At 42.0% G+C, this 19,118-nt stretch overlaps 1 protein-coding gene across 1 annotated transcript in view; it reads right to left on the bottom strand.

Annotated features, from left to right (window-relative positions):
* ano2b (anoctamin 2b) overlaps positions 1 to 19,118 on the bottom strand; it is a gene marked incomplete at both ends in the record, with an annotated part of 90,031 nt that overhangs the window by 8,622 nt on the left and 62,291 nt on the right. Inside the window, 3 exons of the mRNA XM_083999645.1 lie at positions 9,350 to 9,522; positions 10,619 to 10,671; positions 10,888 to 11,040. Of these exons, the coding sequence (XP_083855771.1) occupies positions 9,350 to 9,522; positions 10,619 to 10,671; positions 10,888 to 11,040 (379 nt within the window). The remainder of the gene's footprint in view (positions 1 to 9,349; positions 9,523 to 10,618; positions 10,672 to 10,887; positions 11,041 to 19,118) is intronic.

The following is a 19,118-nucleotide window of genomic DNA, read 5'->3' as shown; positions in this document are numbered from 1 at the left end:
GTGCCAACATTCAGACAACAGGTCATGATCTCCCCCTCTGCGCCAGAATCACCAGGAAGTTTGCTACAGTACTTCCTAGTTTCAATAATAATGTAATATTAAATAACATCATAAGAAATATGGAGAGGGTGAGGGTGCAGCAACTGCAGCAGGAGAAGTAGGAGAGCAGGCATCACTCTGCAGAGTAGGACTCCTACTTGTTGTATTTTAGTTGTTTTGTTTTTTTTGTACAATGAAAAAACATCTGAAATGAAATTTTACATGTTTTTGAAGCCAAAATTAAAATGGATAAATCACTGTTTTTCTTGAGAGACTCTCTTTCACAAAAATGCATTTTTCTCAGCTTTCTAGAAAAAAAGTGGTTTTGGTGCAACCAGGCTCTATTCAACTTAATGTTTTTTCCCTAGTTAAATAGAGAGTCTCCTCTTTCCTTTGAGCTGTTAGGTGTTTTCAGAGTCATAGTACAAAATATTCTTGAAATATTACTCAAAATGCCCCGAAACGCTGGCACATGGCACTGACCATTTTATAAAAGGGCTGGCACTCAATGAGTTGTAAGTGGAAATCTGACGCCCCCCCTTCCAATTAAAATGTGGCTTGGTGGAATCAATAGCTGTGTGCCCCAAGAGAAAATAACTTATTGGATGCAGAAAATAAGTAAGACCTTTTACAAAATATAGCAACCATTTTTAATTTATATGGTTATATATATAAATCTGCCAGCCCACCAGGTAGACTACCGGTAATCTCTCTGTATTGAAATTTGACTTGGTATGAACTATGGATGCTACCCCATGTCTCTCTCACTATCTTTGATTATTATAATGTACTTTATTTATTCATTCATTTATTACTGTCATTGTTATTATTAATTTTTCTATTAATTGTTTTTTTTTCCATTTTCTATTGTCATTTTATTTTTACTTTGCCACCAGTGTTACCAGCAAAGTAGGTGTGACTGAAGACAGAAGTCCTGGTAGATACACCACGGTCCACGGTTTGACTCCCACTTCTGTTCCAACACACTCCCACACTCCTCCGCGCTGACTTCCAGAATAAAGGCATGAACGGGGCCGAATCGTTGTCAAGTCTGCAAAACTGCAACGTGAGGCTGTAACTTAAGGGGCTGTAAAGAACATTCTGATCTACTGTGTCTCACTTTCATGTCTCAACCAATACCTGAGCTTTACATGTACAGTACCTCCTGTCAATCACAACCCCATCCAGCAATTAGACCAAACCAAAAACAGTGCTGTGAAGATTGAATATCATTTTATAATAAAAAAAAATAAGAGAAATGAAAAAGAGAAACAGGAAACTCCGATCACACTGTGAACTTCCGCAGTGGAGTCAACAGATCGGCTTTGTGTAATGGCTGGGATTGTAGTTTTACATTGCGACAACTAACAAGACATAATCAGTCTTATCGCGTCCACACACATCTGTCATGTAAAAATGCCCCTGAAGCTAAAGCAGATGAACTGACCTGACTGAGAGAACTCCCCTCACACTATAGAAACCAGAGGAGGGGGGGGGGGGGGGGGGGGGGGGGGGGCTGTTAGCAGGGTCTTATGGTGTCTGATTCCTTCTCCTTATACAGTCATGAGTGAGGAATGCTGCCTCAGAGTCCACTCTTCTCTCCCTCTCTCTGCTCTTTGATCTATTCATTCTACTATGTCTCTCGCCCGCCCACTGCTCCTTGGCCCCGTGTTGCTGAGGATGGGCTGAAGTGTAAAACCTCCGACCTGCTGTCCTGTCACGCTCTGCTTCCTTTTACTCCACCTGCCCGGCTCTAATAAAATCTAAAATACTGTTATCATTTTTCTCCCTCTTCCTCTCTCCCTCTGTGTGTGTGTGTGTGTGTGTTCTGGACGCTCCATGTTTGGTTATAATAATACGGCTCAGCAGCCACTGGAGCATCTAACTCAATATTCTTTCGTAAGACTGCACAATGAGATTATGGTGAGTATGTGAGGGACTTGAGTATGTGTGTGTGTGTCTCTGTGTGTGTGTTTTACTATATTTGTGGGAACTAAAATCTGGGAGCTCATTATCCTTTTGGGGGGAAAATGCTGGAACTGATGAGTTTGATGAGCTGCATCAAATCATTATTGGTTCCCTATAAATGTAGTAAAGCAAGGGTGTGTGTGTGTGTGTGTGTGTGTGTGTGTGTGTGTGTGTGTGATCCTGAGAGTCCCTGCTGCCTCCTGGGATCCAGGAATAAATTTACTGACAAACAAGGGTCAGGACATTCCCATCCTTAAATACACACACACAGACTCACACACACGCATGCTAATGTGCTAATGCACACACATACACAATGGCATACACACACACTGAAAAAATTTGACTGCTGTCAGGTAACATTATGTGTGTGCAACATGTGTGTTTCATGTTTGTGAAGATTGATGTGTTTCCCTCTTGTCTGCTGCTCTGGGTGGCACGTTGGCGCAGTGGTTAGTACTCTACTCTGCAAGAAGAGACTTCTGGGTTGAATTCCCAGGCCTGTGGAGTTTTCCTGTTCTTCCTGTGTCTCTTTCAGCATCCAATCATTTCATCCTTGAGTTCAAGTCCATATTTGTGCCAGATTACAAGACATCTTAATGTATTTCCAGGGGACGCTATAAGTGATGGATGTGGCTGCAACTTCATTATTCCATTGTGACTTCTGAGGAGAGGGATTTGTTATGTGTTATCAAATTGATTAAAAAATATATTGTTTGCTGATATTACAGCACAATAATGTGTCATGTTCACAGTAAAGGATGACATTTTTCTGGGATCTCATCACGTGATTCCCACGGTATGGGATTTCACTATTAATCAGGTGATCGGGACGGGAATTAAAGTTAATGGGTGTGGACAGGAGTGGGAACCATGATGCAGTGTTTTTTTGTTTTTTTCTCCCTCTCTCTTTTTTTCTATTTAGAATTTTTCCACCAGCGATGGCAGCACAATCAGCAAGCAAGACAAAATCACGTTGGCGGACAAATTAAAAAATAAAGAGTCACAGCAGATAATATTTACCACCCTCTCTCGGGTATGTGAATTCTGAAGGTACAGCCACATGCACTTCTCAATAAATCTTCTTAATGCAATATAAATAAACACATGAAATACAACATTAGATGTAATGTTTAGTTTTATATTCAACTGTATTTGGAAGGAAGAAAATAATGGAGCTTGGACGGGAGTAAACAAATGGGAGTGGGATTTTTTAAAACTTTGGCTCAGGATTGGGACGGGATGGGATTATTTCTGTGGGAGTGGGATGGGATGGGAAAGGAGTCAAAATCCACTCCCATGTCAGCCTGTAGTTCACAGAATTTGTCCTGATGTTTCATCAGTGTGTGAATGTGTGTGTATGTGCAGGAAATTGACATATCTTCCTGGTCCATGCAGGACGATGTGTTTCCTGATATTTTGACATTTACAGTTATGTCATTTTATTTCTGAAACAAGAGCACTGGGTATAGAATAAATATTCCCCACTGGGCCAAAAGAAAACATGCCATCAGAAATAACATGATACATCGTGACATAGCTCAGAGCATCACTTGACCTCCTGCTAACAAGAAAGTAACCACGGCCAACTTCCTGTCAGCTCGGGGGAAACCAGCGCTGCTTTGACATGAAGCAGTCAGAAGATGAGGAGCACCGCTGTGATGATACTCTACAAACGCTACTCCTGCTGGAAACACATGAAGCCGCTCTGTCCGAGGGATATTTACACAATTCTGCCTCCGTTCTTGTTTTTATTTGCATTGATTTATCTGTTTGTGTTGTTTAGCTCTCTGGCTGAATACAATTTGTGCTTGAACTAACCGACGTCAGGAATGCAGATTGAAAACATACAAACATCATATCCCTGTAGGGAAGCTGCCTTTTCTCTTGCCCCCTCGACACGGAGGTGAGAGGTCAGCCACAGCTCACATTACGCCACAGGCTGGAGCCAATGAATCTCAGCAGGGGCTCCGACCTCAACCACCTATAAACACCGCATTTTATGAGATGTTCTCTAGGTTTACATGCTGTCGCCAAGGTACAACCACAACAAGCATCACTCATCAAAATCAATAAAAAAAAAGCCCAGTACAGCTGCATCATGCAGAGTGATATTATCTTTGTACAGTATTACACAAGCAGGGGGGTGATGACACAGGTTGGGGGCGAGGTACATCCTGGACAGGTCACCAGACAGACAACCACACATGCTCATGTGCACAACTTCAGGTATTTTAGAGTCAATAGTCAACCTAGTGTATGTGGCTTTAGACTGTTGGACGAAGACCTCAGGAACTCAGAACTTTTTGTTGGGATGCACAACCTACAAAAGACCTAACATCTTAATAAAAACTGTTTTACTCTTTCTCAAAAATTGGACTAAATATGCAGTGATGAGGGAAATGTTTGTTTTTGAAGGCAAGAGGGAGAAAGCAGCAGAGAGAGTGAAGATGTGCAGCTGGAATCAACTTTTCCATGCTCAAATAGCACAAGTGATTGATTTGAATTTCTTTTTCCATTTTGTATTAAAAAAAATGTATTACAAAAAATCAGCAGACAGACATAAGAAGACCATGTGACCATGATGCTGACTGTGAGCCCATGCTGCAGGGAGCTGTGCACCTGTCACAGGGATCTACAGACAAGTATGAAATGAACTATGGTATCGTACTGATTTACAGGCAAATCTCAAAACCAATAAATATTGTGGGTTTTTTTAACGACTGGGTAAACATCATCATCATCATAGTTGAGGCTACAGTCCTCACTGCAGGCGGCCCCGGTTCGAATCCTGCACTGGGCAGCCCTTTCCTGCATGTCATTCCCCCTCTCTGCCTCCCCATTTCCTGTCTCTCTCCCCAATGTACTGTCAATTAAAGGCAATAAAAAGCCCCAAAAATATATTTTAAAAAAACAAAAAAGCAAAACATCATCATCGTCGGGGAACCGTGTGACGTAGTGGGTGGAGCAGGCACCCCATATGCAGGGGGGCCTGCGGCCCTTTACTGCATGTCATCCCCCCTCTCTCTGCCTCCCCATTTCCTGTCTCTCTCAACTATCAATTAAAGGCAAAAAATGCATCATCATCATAATGAGGTGTTCTGTGGTCGACTGGTTAAGAGCGTGTCCCATGTTGGCAATTTCTGAAGCAGTGATCACCTGATTGACTCCCGACTGTGAGCCAGTCACTCTTCATTATCCTGTCAATTAAAGGCAAAAATGCCCCCAACTCCCCCAAAAAACATAAAACAGCACAATAAAAGGAATAACTTGAACTTATGTTAAGATCAAAACATTATTTATAATCCCATTATTATTTTTTTTAAACCAAATCTGTTTGAATGATTGGTCAGGCCACATTCAATGAACATCTAGAATGTAATGAAATTGAGTTGCTGTCTTGGTGTGTTCTTTCACATTTCTGAAAGCAAACTCCTTAGTTTTCTTGATGGAGGTGTAATGATAAATATATTTAATTACATAATGTCACATCATCTTCTATTGTGACCCCTGCTTCCATTTTGTTCTTGCTGTGCTTCATTCTTGCTAATCTGTTGACTGAACTGAACCATGGATGTTGTGATTATGCAGCATGAGTCTTTACCACAGGGCCACGCCCCAAAATATATCTTTTGATTATTCATAGCTTTCATAGTGTTACAGCAAAACCTTTGTTCAAAAACAAAACCATCCAACAAAGGTCCCTGGAGCAGGAACATCATGATCACTGTCCTGTCAACCCACCGCTGCAAATTACAAATGACTTCTGCTGCATCACATGACTTTGCTGCGGAGGGTTTTCAATTTGAAGCACAGGATACAGGAAGCGGGGACATATCTGCGCCAGCATACATGCACCCGATCCAGCCTGATGTCTGTGGTCAAATCGCCCCAAGACGGGGAAAACTGAACAGATACTGAAGGTATTGTTTGTCCAACGAGGCCTGATCCTGCTGCTGCAAAACATCAGCAGAGCAGAGGAGACACTGCAGCCATTTACACATTTATCATTTCTACTTATATGTCATTAAGGTACACGCTTCATCTGCTCTGCTGTCTTTTAAAGGGATAGTCCAGCTTTTTCTTGAAGTGGTGATGTACATATGAGGTATATGGCCATATAATACCATGACCATGATGATTCCGCAGGAGGACGTCAAGACCTCCTCTCAGGATTGGATGAACAAAATATTTTCTTGTTCTCTTTTTATTTTTCAATGTTTAATTAATTAATTAAAATTGGGCATTATTAATCTCTGTTTTTAGCCTAAAAAGAGATTAACTTAATTTTTTCCAAACAACTTTGTCATGTTGCGCTTCAGGGTCAGTACGGACGAGCAGTATGGAGGTATTTGGATGTTTCATAGTGTGTGTTTTGGACGATTTAAAAGTGAGCTCTATCCGGGGCGGTGCGTGGCGCAGTGGGTAAAGCGGCCGCCCCATGTAGAGGCTACAGTCCTCACTGCAGGCGGCTTCGGTTCGAATCCCGCATCGGGCAGCCCTTTCCTGCATGTCCCTCTCTCTGCCTCCCCTTTCCTGTCTATCTCTACTGTGTGCTATCAAATAAAGGCAAAAAGCCAAAAAATATACTTAAAAAAAAAAGTGAGCTCTATCCGCCGCCATTATATGAAAATCCGTTGCCCCCCTGGAACTCCAAAGGTGTTTTAATGACTCCAAAATATCTCCAAACCCTTCCTTGGCATGATGGGGAGTAGATGATTGGTGAATTATCAATTTTGGGTGAAGTATCCCTTTAAGTTTGTAACCAGTGTGCAGAATCCACAGCTTAGCATGTACAGTGTGTTTCTGTGGCAGCGTGGGGAGTACAGTAGAGGAAACATGGCAGCAGAGATGTACAGTGACGCTGTGCCCACTGAGGCAGAACCACTGCTGTTTTTATACATGATTAAAGATTTAAAACCTAAAAGCGGTTGGCTTCTGTCACACCATCCATCTATTTATTCATCCCTCCATCTACAGCACCTCTCTTCCAACATCCCTCCACGCTGCCTTCGTCACTCCACACGTGTCTTGGAAGTCGCTGTCCTCCTCCTTCCTCCAGATCTTTCCATTTCCTCGTCTGATCATTTTCTGCAACGATATCTTCCCCTCATCTGTCCAGCTGTGTGACACCATCGTTCATCCCATCATCCAATCTTGACCTCTTTTCTCCCCTCCTGCATGCGCTCATTCATACAAGAGGCCTCAAATTAAGTGGGCCAGAAAGAACGAGAGGAGGAGAAAGAAAGACGTGAACTGTCTGCAACATCTGACATACTTTGAATTGCATACTGAGTTGGATCATTTGCCTTGGAGCCCAGAGGCGCTGCTCACATCATCAGCAACCGCTAACACACTCGCCCGTCTGTACATCCACCATGCACACCCAGTAGATGCATGCAGACGTCACATGGGTAATTTCATGCCTATAAAGTGTTAAGGCCAAACAGAATCTAGTCGTGTTGCGGACGGGACGTGCCGAGCCACACTGACACAAAGGCCGTATTCTTGCATTGTAATTCTTTGCCCGCCTTATGCAACAGCAGGTCGGCCTCAGCTGTCTGTGGGCGCTGGCATCCTTGACCTTTTCTTCCACAGCGCTTTATAGTGAGGTTCTGCCACTGGCATGTGTGAAAACCCATGGAAGACATGGTACAATAGTTCACTGTATGACCGCACTAATGGAGCATGTGACACGTCTGTCACATCGACTGTCATTGTTTCAAAAACACAATTAGCATGTAAGTGTGTGAGCAGGATGAGTACCGACCGAATTCCAACTGCAATCCCGACTATGGACTAGTGTAAAAATCAAACGGTGCCACATTTTGGTCCCTGAACACACCCTCATGTTTGTGAGATAGTGGAGGAGTGTCTGGCTCACGCAGAGGGCATTGCCCCTGCTTGCCCTGCTCCCTGTCTCTCACAGACACATTGACAACAGAAAATATATATAAATGACTCTGGTCCAGTCGGGACTCGGGCTTCCTCTTTTTTTGGCTGTGATCGGGCCGAAAATCATTGCTAGTGAGTCGGTCCGTGCCAGGTTTGGGCTTCAACACAGAGAGGTCAGATTTTAATCTTCAAGCCTGTTCCTAACTCTACTGTCGGTGAACAGCTCCTCCTCTCCCTGGAAACTCTGAAGTTTTAAGCAGAGATCCCACTATTGCCATTAAAGGTCCAGTGTGTAATAATTAACAAGGTTTATTGGCAAAATCTGAATATACTACCCATGAATATATTTGTATATAAGTGTAAAATCGCTATAAAATAAAATGTGTTTGTTGTTTGTAGCCTTATAATTATTATTTTATATACATGTAGCAAGGGTCTTGCTTTAGAGAGTGTCGCCATCTTGCGCCGCCATGTTTGCACGGCAGCCCGAACGGAAAATCCAGCCAACCAGAGAGAGCGTTTCAAGAATTTCCATTTTGCGTTCATAAATAAACCAAGGTGAGTGCGAGCGAGCGAGTGCTGCAAACTAGAATCTGAACGTTACAGTAGATGTGACGGTTTTCCCCCCATTTTACACACTGGACCTTTAAAGAAGACCCCTGTGTCGACAGTTTACACTGAACCAAAATAATAATTCAGAAGTTTTGACATATTTTTTCTAGACAAAATAACTTCATTTACCACACAAAATTCCGAAAACAAGTACTGTTGCATAAAGGTACCGTTGCCCGATTACCAGTTTGTTGTTTTCTGTATAAGCTGCAGATAGACAAAGTCCAAAACAAATTTCCCCACAGGGACAATACAGTAAACTAACTTGACCTGAAATTCTGTCACTTTGACTCAGTTGAGATGGACATCAGCTCCATGTACGCCCAGGAAACAGACACCTCCAGAGTAAATTGATAATAACCTTGTGTTGCTATTACAGTAACACATTAGATATAATACCCAAACTACACTCTTCTGGTGTGACAGTAGATGAATGAGCAGTTCAAGGATGAATCTATCAAAGACTACCAGATATGAAAACACAAGAAATGTGTGTGCAAAATAGGCTTCTATTGTATGTTTGCTGAGTTCTGAATAAAATGATGATAGATAGATAGATAGATAGATAGATAGATTGATAGATAGATAGATAGATAGATAGATAGATAGATAGATAGATAGATAGATAGATAGATAGATAGATAGATAGATAGATAGATAGATAGATAGATAGATAGATAGATAGATAGTACTTTATTAATCCCTTGGGAGGTTACCCTCAGGGAAATTGAGTTTGTATACAACTATTTGAGTTGTATGTATTTAACAGTATCTTTAAGGTACCTCAATAAGACTTGCCTGTAAAAACTGTAAAGGAGCCAGTGTGAGTATTTACCGGCAGACGGTGATGTCTCCGGAGCTCTGCGGTGTTGTGCCAGGTTTAAAATTGGACACGTTGAAGTAGGAGAGTGTGTGGTCGATGAAGCCGTGCATGGTGCCGGTCTGACTGTACATGTACTGGTAGACCAGTCGAGGGATGAAGTCTGACGTGAAGGAAATCACAAAGGCCTCCAGAAACAAAGAGAGAGACAGAGAACGTTATTTTTTCTGTTGGTACAACATGAGAAAAATAGATTTAGCGTGGAAAAGTTGTTTGTTTTCAGATGCTAAAAGCTAAAACCACATTTAAAGAGATATCCAGCAATGTACTCATTTAGCAATATTGAATAAAGTCTGTAGGACTGATGAATGCAAGATATGTTCTGCTTACAGTTTTCCACCGCCGAGAAGGGCATTAAGTCTGTGTGTGTGTGTGTGTGTGTGTGTGTGTGTGTGTGTGTGTGTGTGTGTGTGTGTGTGTGTGTGTGTGTGTGTGTGTGTGTGTGTGTGTGTGTGTGTGTGTGTGTGTGTGTTGAGTGCCCCTGAGCTCTAGCATAAATACAAATTCCCATTGCTTTCTCCTGAATCCTCCACAAATCTGTTTAGTATTAAAAGTAAACGGAATAAGATTTAGTCAGCTGAGGACAAATCCTGAGCAGAATTGTCCTCAACTCCCACAGATCAGCCTTTACGGGTGTTTCAGATATAAATCAGGTTCTCATCAGGTCATCACACATCACAGAGAGCTTAAATCTGTGTTTACTTTCAGCTGTCATCAGTGTAACTTAAAGTCTATGCAGGACACACAGACCTGATGAGAGCTGGATTACATGTTGAAAACCTTCCTGCTGAACGTTGAGGTCAATCAACAACACTCTTGTATTGTGTAATCATTGTTAACCCTTCACCTCTATTCCTGGCTGGGATTTCTATGAAGTCACAGAAACCTAACCACCAACTGTGACTTAAGGATCTGTCAAAACTTTACAATGTAATATCTCTAAATTAATACAACAATAACATATTGTTAATTGTATATGCTGTAATGTTATTGTTATTCATATATATAATTTAAAAATAATTTATATTTATAATTTAAAAAAGCATTAAACACTCACGCCACTAACGCCAGTGGTATTAGAATAGGAAGAATGTAGCTACATGCATAATACATGCCTAAAATGTAAATACAGTGATCATTGATACAAATGTCCAGTCTGTTCTATAGGATACATGTATCTGTATATTTACTATAGTGAAGAATATACACTGCATTAATACTTACATTTATGATGACTGAGAATTTTCCCATTCCACTCAGGATGTTGTACCATATCCCTAGAGAAAGAAGAGCAATAGTGAGTGTATAACATCCATGTCCTCCTTCCACAGTGGATGTGTTCACCTGAGACCTGCTGGTGACGGCTGCAGGTTAAATCAGTTTAAGAAAATCACCGGAGAACACCATGACTACACGACAACATTATGAGTCATATAATAAAAAGGTCTTCTGCATGATCCGATATCAGCTGTGTGTGTGTCGGATCAACTCACCGATGTCTTTAGCGCGTATTGCTACAGGCCTGCGCAGCTCTGTGACAAACTTCTTGGCGTCCAGTCTGATCTCAATGACGTTGTTGAGGAGGGCGAAGAGCGGAGCGAGCGGGAACGAAGCCACAAACAGAGAGACGAAGCCAAACTGAATGACTGCAGGAGACAGAGGGGGACAGGTGCGTCAGTCTGTGGCTGGTACATGTGATATCTAAATCAAAGTTACATAATTGTGAGGACACTTCTCCCACACAATATCACCACAAGAAGAATGCATGTGTTAAACAGCAACGTATGCAACAACAATAATAAAGACCAGTGAGAAATAATTGGTAGATCATACAGGTGAAGTTGTGCTGAAAAAATAAAGACACCAAACTTTGGTAAAACCCAGAAATAGGCTCAGACTCATAAGAGTTAAACCAATGACAAAATGATGTTAAGCCAGTATAAATGTTGTACACTGCTGCCTGAACGCGTTCATGAACGATCGTTCATATTTTGGGCGAACGTGAACTGAACGTACTGTATTTCCACTTGATGAATGTTATTGTGAACGCGTTCATTCTGGCGTTTGTGAACGGCGCTCTCTCACAGTATGAATTTGTTCAAGAGTGTTTCAGATTTCCATAGAAACCCCAGCTAAAACACACCATAAACAGGCCTTATGTAGTAGAAAACCACCCAATCTGGCAACACCAGCCACCACAGTGTCACACAGCTAATCTAAACCCTGGTTGGATAAGAATTCAAAATTGGATACGAAGATTAAGGGCCCTAGTTTTGTAGACCGGGTGAAGTCTAACCTCAGGGCAGCTTCGCCACGTCAACGGGGTGTGGCCCAGGTCCATTTCGCAAGTTTGGTGGGCCACGCAGTCAGACTTAGACCAGCGCAAGCCCTCCCCTCATCCCTCCTACCGGCGCAAACGGTGAAGAGGGAGGAGACAGGGAGGGAGGGAGACAGGAGGAGGAGAGAAAGGCGTGGAGTGGGTTTGACACAGCCGAGTCAGATCTTCACCAATCAAATGAGCTCCTCTCCTCACCTTTAACTGCGCGGCGGGCGATGCGCGCTGCAAGTTTGTCATTTTATACTTGGACATGGACGGAGGAGACAGCGACGCCAGAGGCCGAACCTCTCCCAGGAGGAAACAGCTGTGCGGTCCGGAGGTCCGAGCTCAGAGTGACCAATAATGAGTTTACTAACATCCTTAACCAGGTTTGATCTGATACACTGAGAACCCCTGCCCAATGTAAGAAACAACAACTAATAAACTAATAAAGAAAGAAAAGAAACACCATGCGGGATGAAATCAGCGTAAAGAACGCTCTCTCTCTCTCTCTCTCTCTCTCTCTGTCCGTCTCTTTTTTTCTCTTTTTTTTCTGTGATAGAGATGCTGAGTATACTGTAGTAGGCTATATTCTGACTATCTGATACCGAGGCTGTTGTGGTGGACTAAGAGAGATGAAGATTTGTGTTTTGTTTTTCATTACGGCTGCGTGATGCGGTCGCTTGCGCTAATGAATTAATAAGTAAATAAATAAATAAAGCGATCATCACAAGGGCAGAGTGGTATCTCAACACGGCAGCGACATGCAGTCATCCACCCTCAGTCCTGCTTTTGGGACATCCACAGCTGCTTTTCAGTGCCAGTTCGTCCCTGCTGTGTTAATTCAGGTGGAGTTTCCATTACGCGTGCCACAGCCTTTGATCTCTGCTTTGATCTGACGTCAGATGTGACGGGACAATCTATATAGATATAAATTCACGTGTTGATTCCATTAGTTGCATTAATTAGTGGTTATTGTGGATATTTATTGCATTGAAATGTGCCTGGAACTGTGGAGATCTGCCTGTGAGGTCTTGGTGACGTGTGTGCACTGCAGGTCAGTCAGCCAAACTTCCACTGCACCTGCTGCGCTTCGCCCTGCGCTGAGACTAGACCTGGTTGGAGGTGGCGAGCTTTCAGCGCAACCTCGGCGGGACATTTTCGCACAAAACTTCCACTGCACCAAGCTGAATCTGTGACGCCTCCCCCTGCTGCGCGGCCACGCCTATCTCAGCGCAGCGCGATCTGCCAATCTTCCAATCTGACTTTGCACTAGGCTGCGCTGGTCGAAACTTGCATTAGACCAGCTGCGTTACCTTGCGCCACCTGCGCTGCGCCAGCAAACTAGGGCCCAAAGTGACAATGGAGACAACGGAGGACGGGGGAAAGAAGCGGAACTTCTCCGCTTCTCCGAAAGCAGATACACGGGCATTAAATCAGTCAGAAAAATGATCTTGCACTTTAATAAGCTACAATAAAAACAAAAACCTCCCAAATCTCAACAAAAGGGAGCAGAAAGAAGAAGAATCTTATGTAATCTGCCCCTTTAGCCCAGAAAATCTTTTTTTTTTCTTTTTACCTAGATGTTAAAACAATGTAGGAAGCAGGACGATAGTTACCATTACTTTGAACGCCTTTCAACTACACAGTTACAGCTCTACTGGACTCGGTTTGGGTCATTTTCCATTACAGAGTCCTTCACAGTTCCTCCTCAGAGCCGCGTTGTCTCGCTCTTTATTCTCTCCTCTCATCAGCTCCAAACACACGTGCACCTCGTTAACTCAGGTGACAGAATAATAACCGTCTAGGCTGCAGATCAGTGTGCGCTGCTGCCGATGTGTTTTTAAACTTGGATGGTTTGATCCTTGTCGGACGTCACACACATAGCCTAATCAAAAAAGCAAAATCCACAATCCACTCTGTTTATCAATTAACATAAAGCCTAGTGTTATTATAGAGCGGGTTGGATTGCCAGCATCAACAGTCAACCACTACCACAATTACTTCAACAAAATCCTACTGTGCTCTTCTAAATGTACTCCGCTCTCCTCTCTCCCTCTCACACTGCAGTTCTCTGACTCAGCAACGGTGTCGCCAATTCCTCCTGTTCCTCAAAAAAGGCGTAAATCACGGTACGCCAGGGTCAAAATGGGTGTAAATGTCCGCACTTTTCCCGGTCAGGTTTTGGCTTGATAGATCCCAAATTTGGCGGAGAAAAGTGTGTACGCACAAAACAAGAGGAAAATGATGTAAAAAAAGGTGTATCCACAATGATAAATGAGGCCCCTGGTCTGGCTTCACTACATCAGCTGCTGCCACTAAATCTCTCTGCACTCATTTTCACCCTGTTTGGTTTTGCAGTGTTTTCTTTGTCAGGTTTTATTTCCTTTCATGTGCAATAAACTTCCATGTGTGTTCTTTCCTCCTTACCTAGTTTGTCAGTGTTTATCCAGTAATTTATAATCAATCTTCACAATATATTGGTTTGTGTTGTAATAACTCTACAGGTGTCCTAGTCTGACATCAAACTTAAAGAAGAAGAAGGCAGGAACAGAAAATAATGACAACAAGTGGAATGACGTCACCACTAACACTAACATAATGTCTGCAGATATTTGATCAGTTCTAGATAACATGGGAAAACATCAGAGCCATCAGAGTTCAGGCTGGGTGAGTTTCACTAGTTCACTTTATATCAACATGTCATCAACAGGTTCATGTCCTGACATGTCACTGATCACTCACTGTTGACAGAAGCTAACGACACCTCTGGGCTCATGATGCCACCGGCAGCCCATAACACCTCTGGGTGCTCGGATTATCTCCTACAGCCATCACAGTTCAGTCTGTCTTAATGCTGAATATTCAGGAATATTAACATAATGGGTCTGCTTTGGTTTTCATTAGGGGTAGTGTATACGTTTTACTGTGGTATTGAATTTGGTTTGGATGATCTAGGAATTGTAACCCTATTTGTGCTGACATGACTCCAGTGTTGTTGTTTACTTGAGTTTTCTCTCTTTTTTGGGTTTGCTAAGACATCAGGGCCCGTACATATCAAGCTTTTAAAATTGCTGTGTTTCAGACATTTACTCCTATGTTCATATTTAAGTATTAATTCAAGACATCACGCTGGGAATCACTCTTACTCTCAGTTATTTAAGACAGCTCCAGAGGTCTTTTATTTTGGTTAGGAGTTGCCACTAGAGGCCTATGATGGCACAAAGAAGACAGAGTCGCGTGTGAACCCTCCAGGAGAGAAGGAATGTTTTGGAAATGTTTGATTTTTCATTGTATTTATTCGTTTATTTCTAATGGGACTCTGCATATTCATGAAAAAATAGAAAAAGCACACACATCCCTAAATCTAAATGCTGGGTGCCGGACAAAATAAGTAAATGATAAGAAAACTTGAGCCCGAAACATCACTCCCCCCTTGGATGATAATAAATTATTGCTCTGGAGCTTTTGTTGGTGTGCCGACTTTTCTTTTTCTTATCACTCTGCATATTCATGAACATACAAAATAGTTAATCAGTTGATATTGCATGGACAGATATTTGGGGCCACCCCAACAGCCACTAAGCCAAGCTGTTATGAAAATAATTATGGCGCCTATCACTCGACACATTGTTATTATTCGTTTCATCGACTTCCCAACAGATGCTTGATAACTAACTTTTAAGTAGAGCTTTGAGCTGTAGATATCACTCCTCAGTCAGTTCTACATCTACATCCCATGAATTACAAATGCTGTGCCTCATATAAAGTCATTTCCGGTGCTTAAAGCAGCAGCTACTAAACGTTTCAACTTCCTCACAGAAAAACATGTCTGTCCTGTGAAAAGAAAAGCAGATGTGTGAGAGAGGAACTCGTCATCAGAGACACACGTTTCAAACGTCATCAGTGTGGTGAGGAGTCGCTCTGTCTGTCCATTCAGATGATGCCTTTTAAGGTGAAACACTCCACAGCAGCCAAAACCGGGCCTTTTTATGATTAAGATGTGTGTGGGTGTATTTGTGTGTATCTACACTGTATGCTTATGAGTTTGTGTTTTCTAATATAATTACAGTAGATAACCCAGAGATATGACTGATTAAATCTAAGGTTGAGGTGAATGTGATGCACTTATAACTCATGTCAGCTTAAAGATAAAACAGTGAGTAGGGCACTATAAATATGAGCTGAATTACTGTGAGACAACTTAATAATTAAATAACAATTAATAAGGACCAATAAATGATCGGAACAACATCCACCTGCTTCTTAAGGTTGTGGACAGGAAACATGAGACGGATGAGGCCCTTGCCCAACTGGTGGAACCTTAGCAGTGTGGGAACGGGGGTTTCCAGTGAGCCGGAGACGGCCTCACCTTGGGACGCCGCAGACAAAGAGCGGCGAGGAAGAAAATACGACGGCGGCGCAGCGAGCGCTAGAGGGCAAGCTTAGAATAACCGGCTATCTACCTGACACGAGGTTGACGGGTTCGGGACTGGAGAACACAAAGGAGCGACACACAGACCTCAGCGCGGGGGGCTCACAGATACTGTATATAGGCTACATAAACACACACGCACACTACCACAGCAAATGTGTTAGAACAAACACAGAAGTGCCCATTCACATACTCACAACTCTGTGTGAGTGTGTTTGCATGCAGAGAGCAGACATTTCTGACATTCCTCTCCTGTTTGTCTCCTCCCACCTCCCTCTGTCCTCTCAGTCTCATCACCTCATCAGTATTAAAACCAGTAGATTTGATTCCAGTAAACACAGCCAGGAAACCTATAACCCTTCTAAATATGACATCAATTCTACCTTAAAGGTCTAGTGTGTAAAATTGGAGGAAATCCGTGATATCTAGCGTTCATTCCAGATCGCAGCGCTCACTCGCTCGCACATTCCCGTCGGCAAAGTGACGGTGTCCTCCAAGGACAAAAAAACTTTTACCACGACTGGGACGTCCGAAATAGGCTCAGACCCCTAAGAATTAAACCAATGACAAAATGATGTTAAGCCATGATAAATGTTGTACTCTGGTTATATTTCTGTAATGATGCTCCCAGGCAGAGAAGATCTATATAAGGCCATCAGATGGTCAGTGTTGTGCCTGAACGCGTTCAATGAACAATCGTTCAGGAGCAATGAGGTCTAAATCATTTTACGATAATGTCTGCTGTTTCCTCCTCCTTCTTCTTTCCTTCCACCTTCTTCTCATTGGTTTATGTATTAATGCAAAACTCACGAAACGCGTTCTCTGGCTGGCTAGATTTTCCATTTGGACTTCCGTACAAACATGGCGGCACAAGATGGCGACACTCTCTAACGCAAGACCCTTGCTATATGTTTATATAAAAGAAGAATTATAAGGCTACGAAAACTAAACAAATTTTATTTCATAGCGATTATACACTTATACAAATATATTCATGGGTAGTATATTCAGATTTTGCCAATAAACCTTCCCAATTTTTACACACTTTTTCAACGGCTTCATTGTAAACAAATGCACATGGCCGAGAGGAGGGTTAGCAACACAGCGGAAAAGCGACTACTTACATAGTTCCTCTTTAAGACGTATTTACTTTGTCTGTCCCTTTAGTCCAGTACAGTATGTTCTGTCTTTCAGACCCTGGTCCTGAATGCCACATTTACAAGAAGATTTCTCACGCTAAATAAAAGTATTATTTCACCATCAAAATTTTATAAGCTGTTTACAATTTCAACTGAACCGCAGTGTTTTTATGGCCGTGACCTGAGAGCAGACAGTCTCACTGGTTCACAGTCCTGCACATACACATGTTCCCTCTCTCTAAGGTCAGGCTTCTTGCTGCATGTTTACTGAACTGCTACCGCACTCTGACCTCGGCCTCCAGCAGGAAGTGCGCAGAGAAATCCGGCTGTGCAGCTCATTGGTTCACTGGGGCTTCATAAATGTCTCATTTTAAAATGATTCATTTTTCTAATCTGCTGCGTGTGGCCTGTATCTCTCCTCAGCATACGTTTGCATTTATTCTCTCTGAACATCACATTTGCATTTTTTTTTCAGTTTACTTATTTTAGCCTATTACTCTTCTGTTCTTTTATGTTCATTTTGTTTTGTTTCTATATAAAACATATTTTCATGTGTGTGATGTAAGTGACTGCACTGGCTGTCAAAGTAGGGATTCTCTGATGACTCCACCAAAAAGTGGAATCATTGATATTCACTTTAATTTCACTGAAAGAGTGTGGGACTATTTTTGGTCATGGGTTTGAAACATCTAAAAGCAAACACCTCATCACATGGGAGTCTATGGTCTAATTCAACCATATTTGTATGAACCTGGAAGTTGCTGGAGTTGGACGCTGCCAAAATGTTGGCGGTGGAGCAGCAGAGCCTTCACCCATCAACAGTCTATGCTGAAAGTTGAAAGTTTAACAAAAAGCTGAAATCAGATCTGCATCTGGTGAAAACTGATTATAGTTTCACCAAAAGATCCAACAGATGTGTTCAGACCACCGAGGAATTCAGATGTCAATGATATTTTCAAATCACAAATGCACAAAGGACTAAATGAGACTGTGGACATAGAAAGTGCTCACTCTGCTGAGCTGCATCTTTTTTTTTTTAAGTTTGCACAAGGCAAGAAATATATTTTTGCTATTTTACAAATGTCAAGGTGACGTAGCAGCTGATTTGTTTTGGTGACCTTTATAAACAGCTGAATATATTTTGACTTCTGTCTCAGTTGATCACTCCAACTGAACTGTTGATTGTTATAGAGTTCTTCCTTTCAGGATGTCAGCATGGCTCCACTTATTCTTTATACAATAGTCTTGTATTATAGAAAAACATCAGGTCAAACACTTGGTTTTCATCAGACAGGACAAGAGAAAATATGTCCCATCTTCCTAAATGCTCCAGTGAGCGGCTGCTGCTGTTTCACTCTGAGTTTGTTTCTGTCTTGTATTTTATCCAGTTTGTTGTTTTTGCTTTTTAAACAATCTCATGGGAAAAACAGACTATCTCATAATTCAAGTATTTAAATCAGAAGGTTTACAGTGCCCCCAGAAATATGTTTTGCTTATTGTTACTTGAATATTTGACCTAATGTGCAAGATGTGATACTGACAGCTTTTCTTTTCACATTCATCTGCTGAGGGATGTTCAGCTCAGATCCTGTGTAAAATGATGTTGTATCATCATGTGTCAATCACTGTCCATTTGCTATCTAAACAAGTGTGATAAGGAGACCAGGCCCCACAATTAAGAAAATGTAAAAGAAAAATCTTAATTTTAACAATTCCAAACAAGGTCAATTAATGTTCTTGTTTTTTTCCTTTCCCTGAGTCTTTGTATATAAAAAGTAGATGATGATAAACTCCACAGTTCTTGTCTGTTTTGTTCCATATCAGAGTGGATAA

The sequence above is a fragment of the Trachurus trachurus genome (assembly GCF_905171665.1).
Source record: "Trachurus trachurus genome assembly, chromosome: 23".
Taxonomy (NCBI): domain Eukaryota; kingdom Metazoa; phylum Chordata; class Actinopteri; order Carangiformes; family Carangidae; genus Trachurus; species Trachurus trachurus.
The sequence above is the reverse complement of the archived record's forward strand: the minus strand, read 5'-3'. Positions and strand labels throughout refer to the sequence as shown.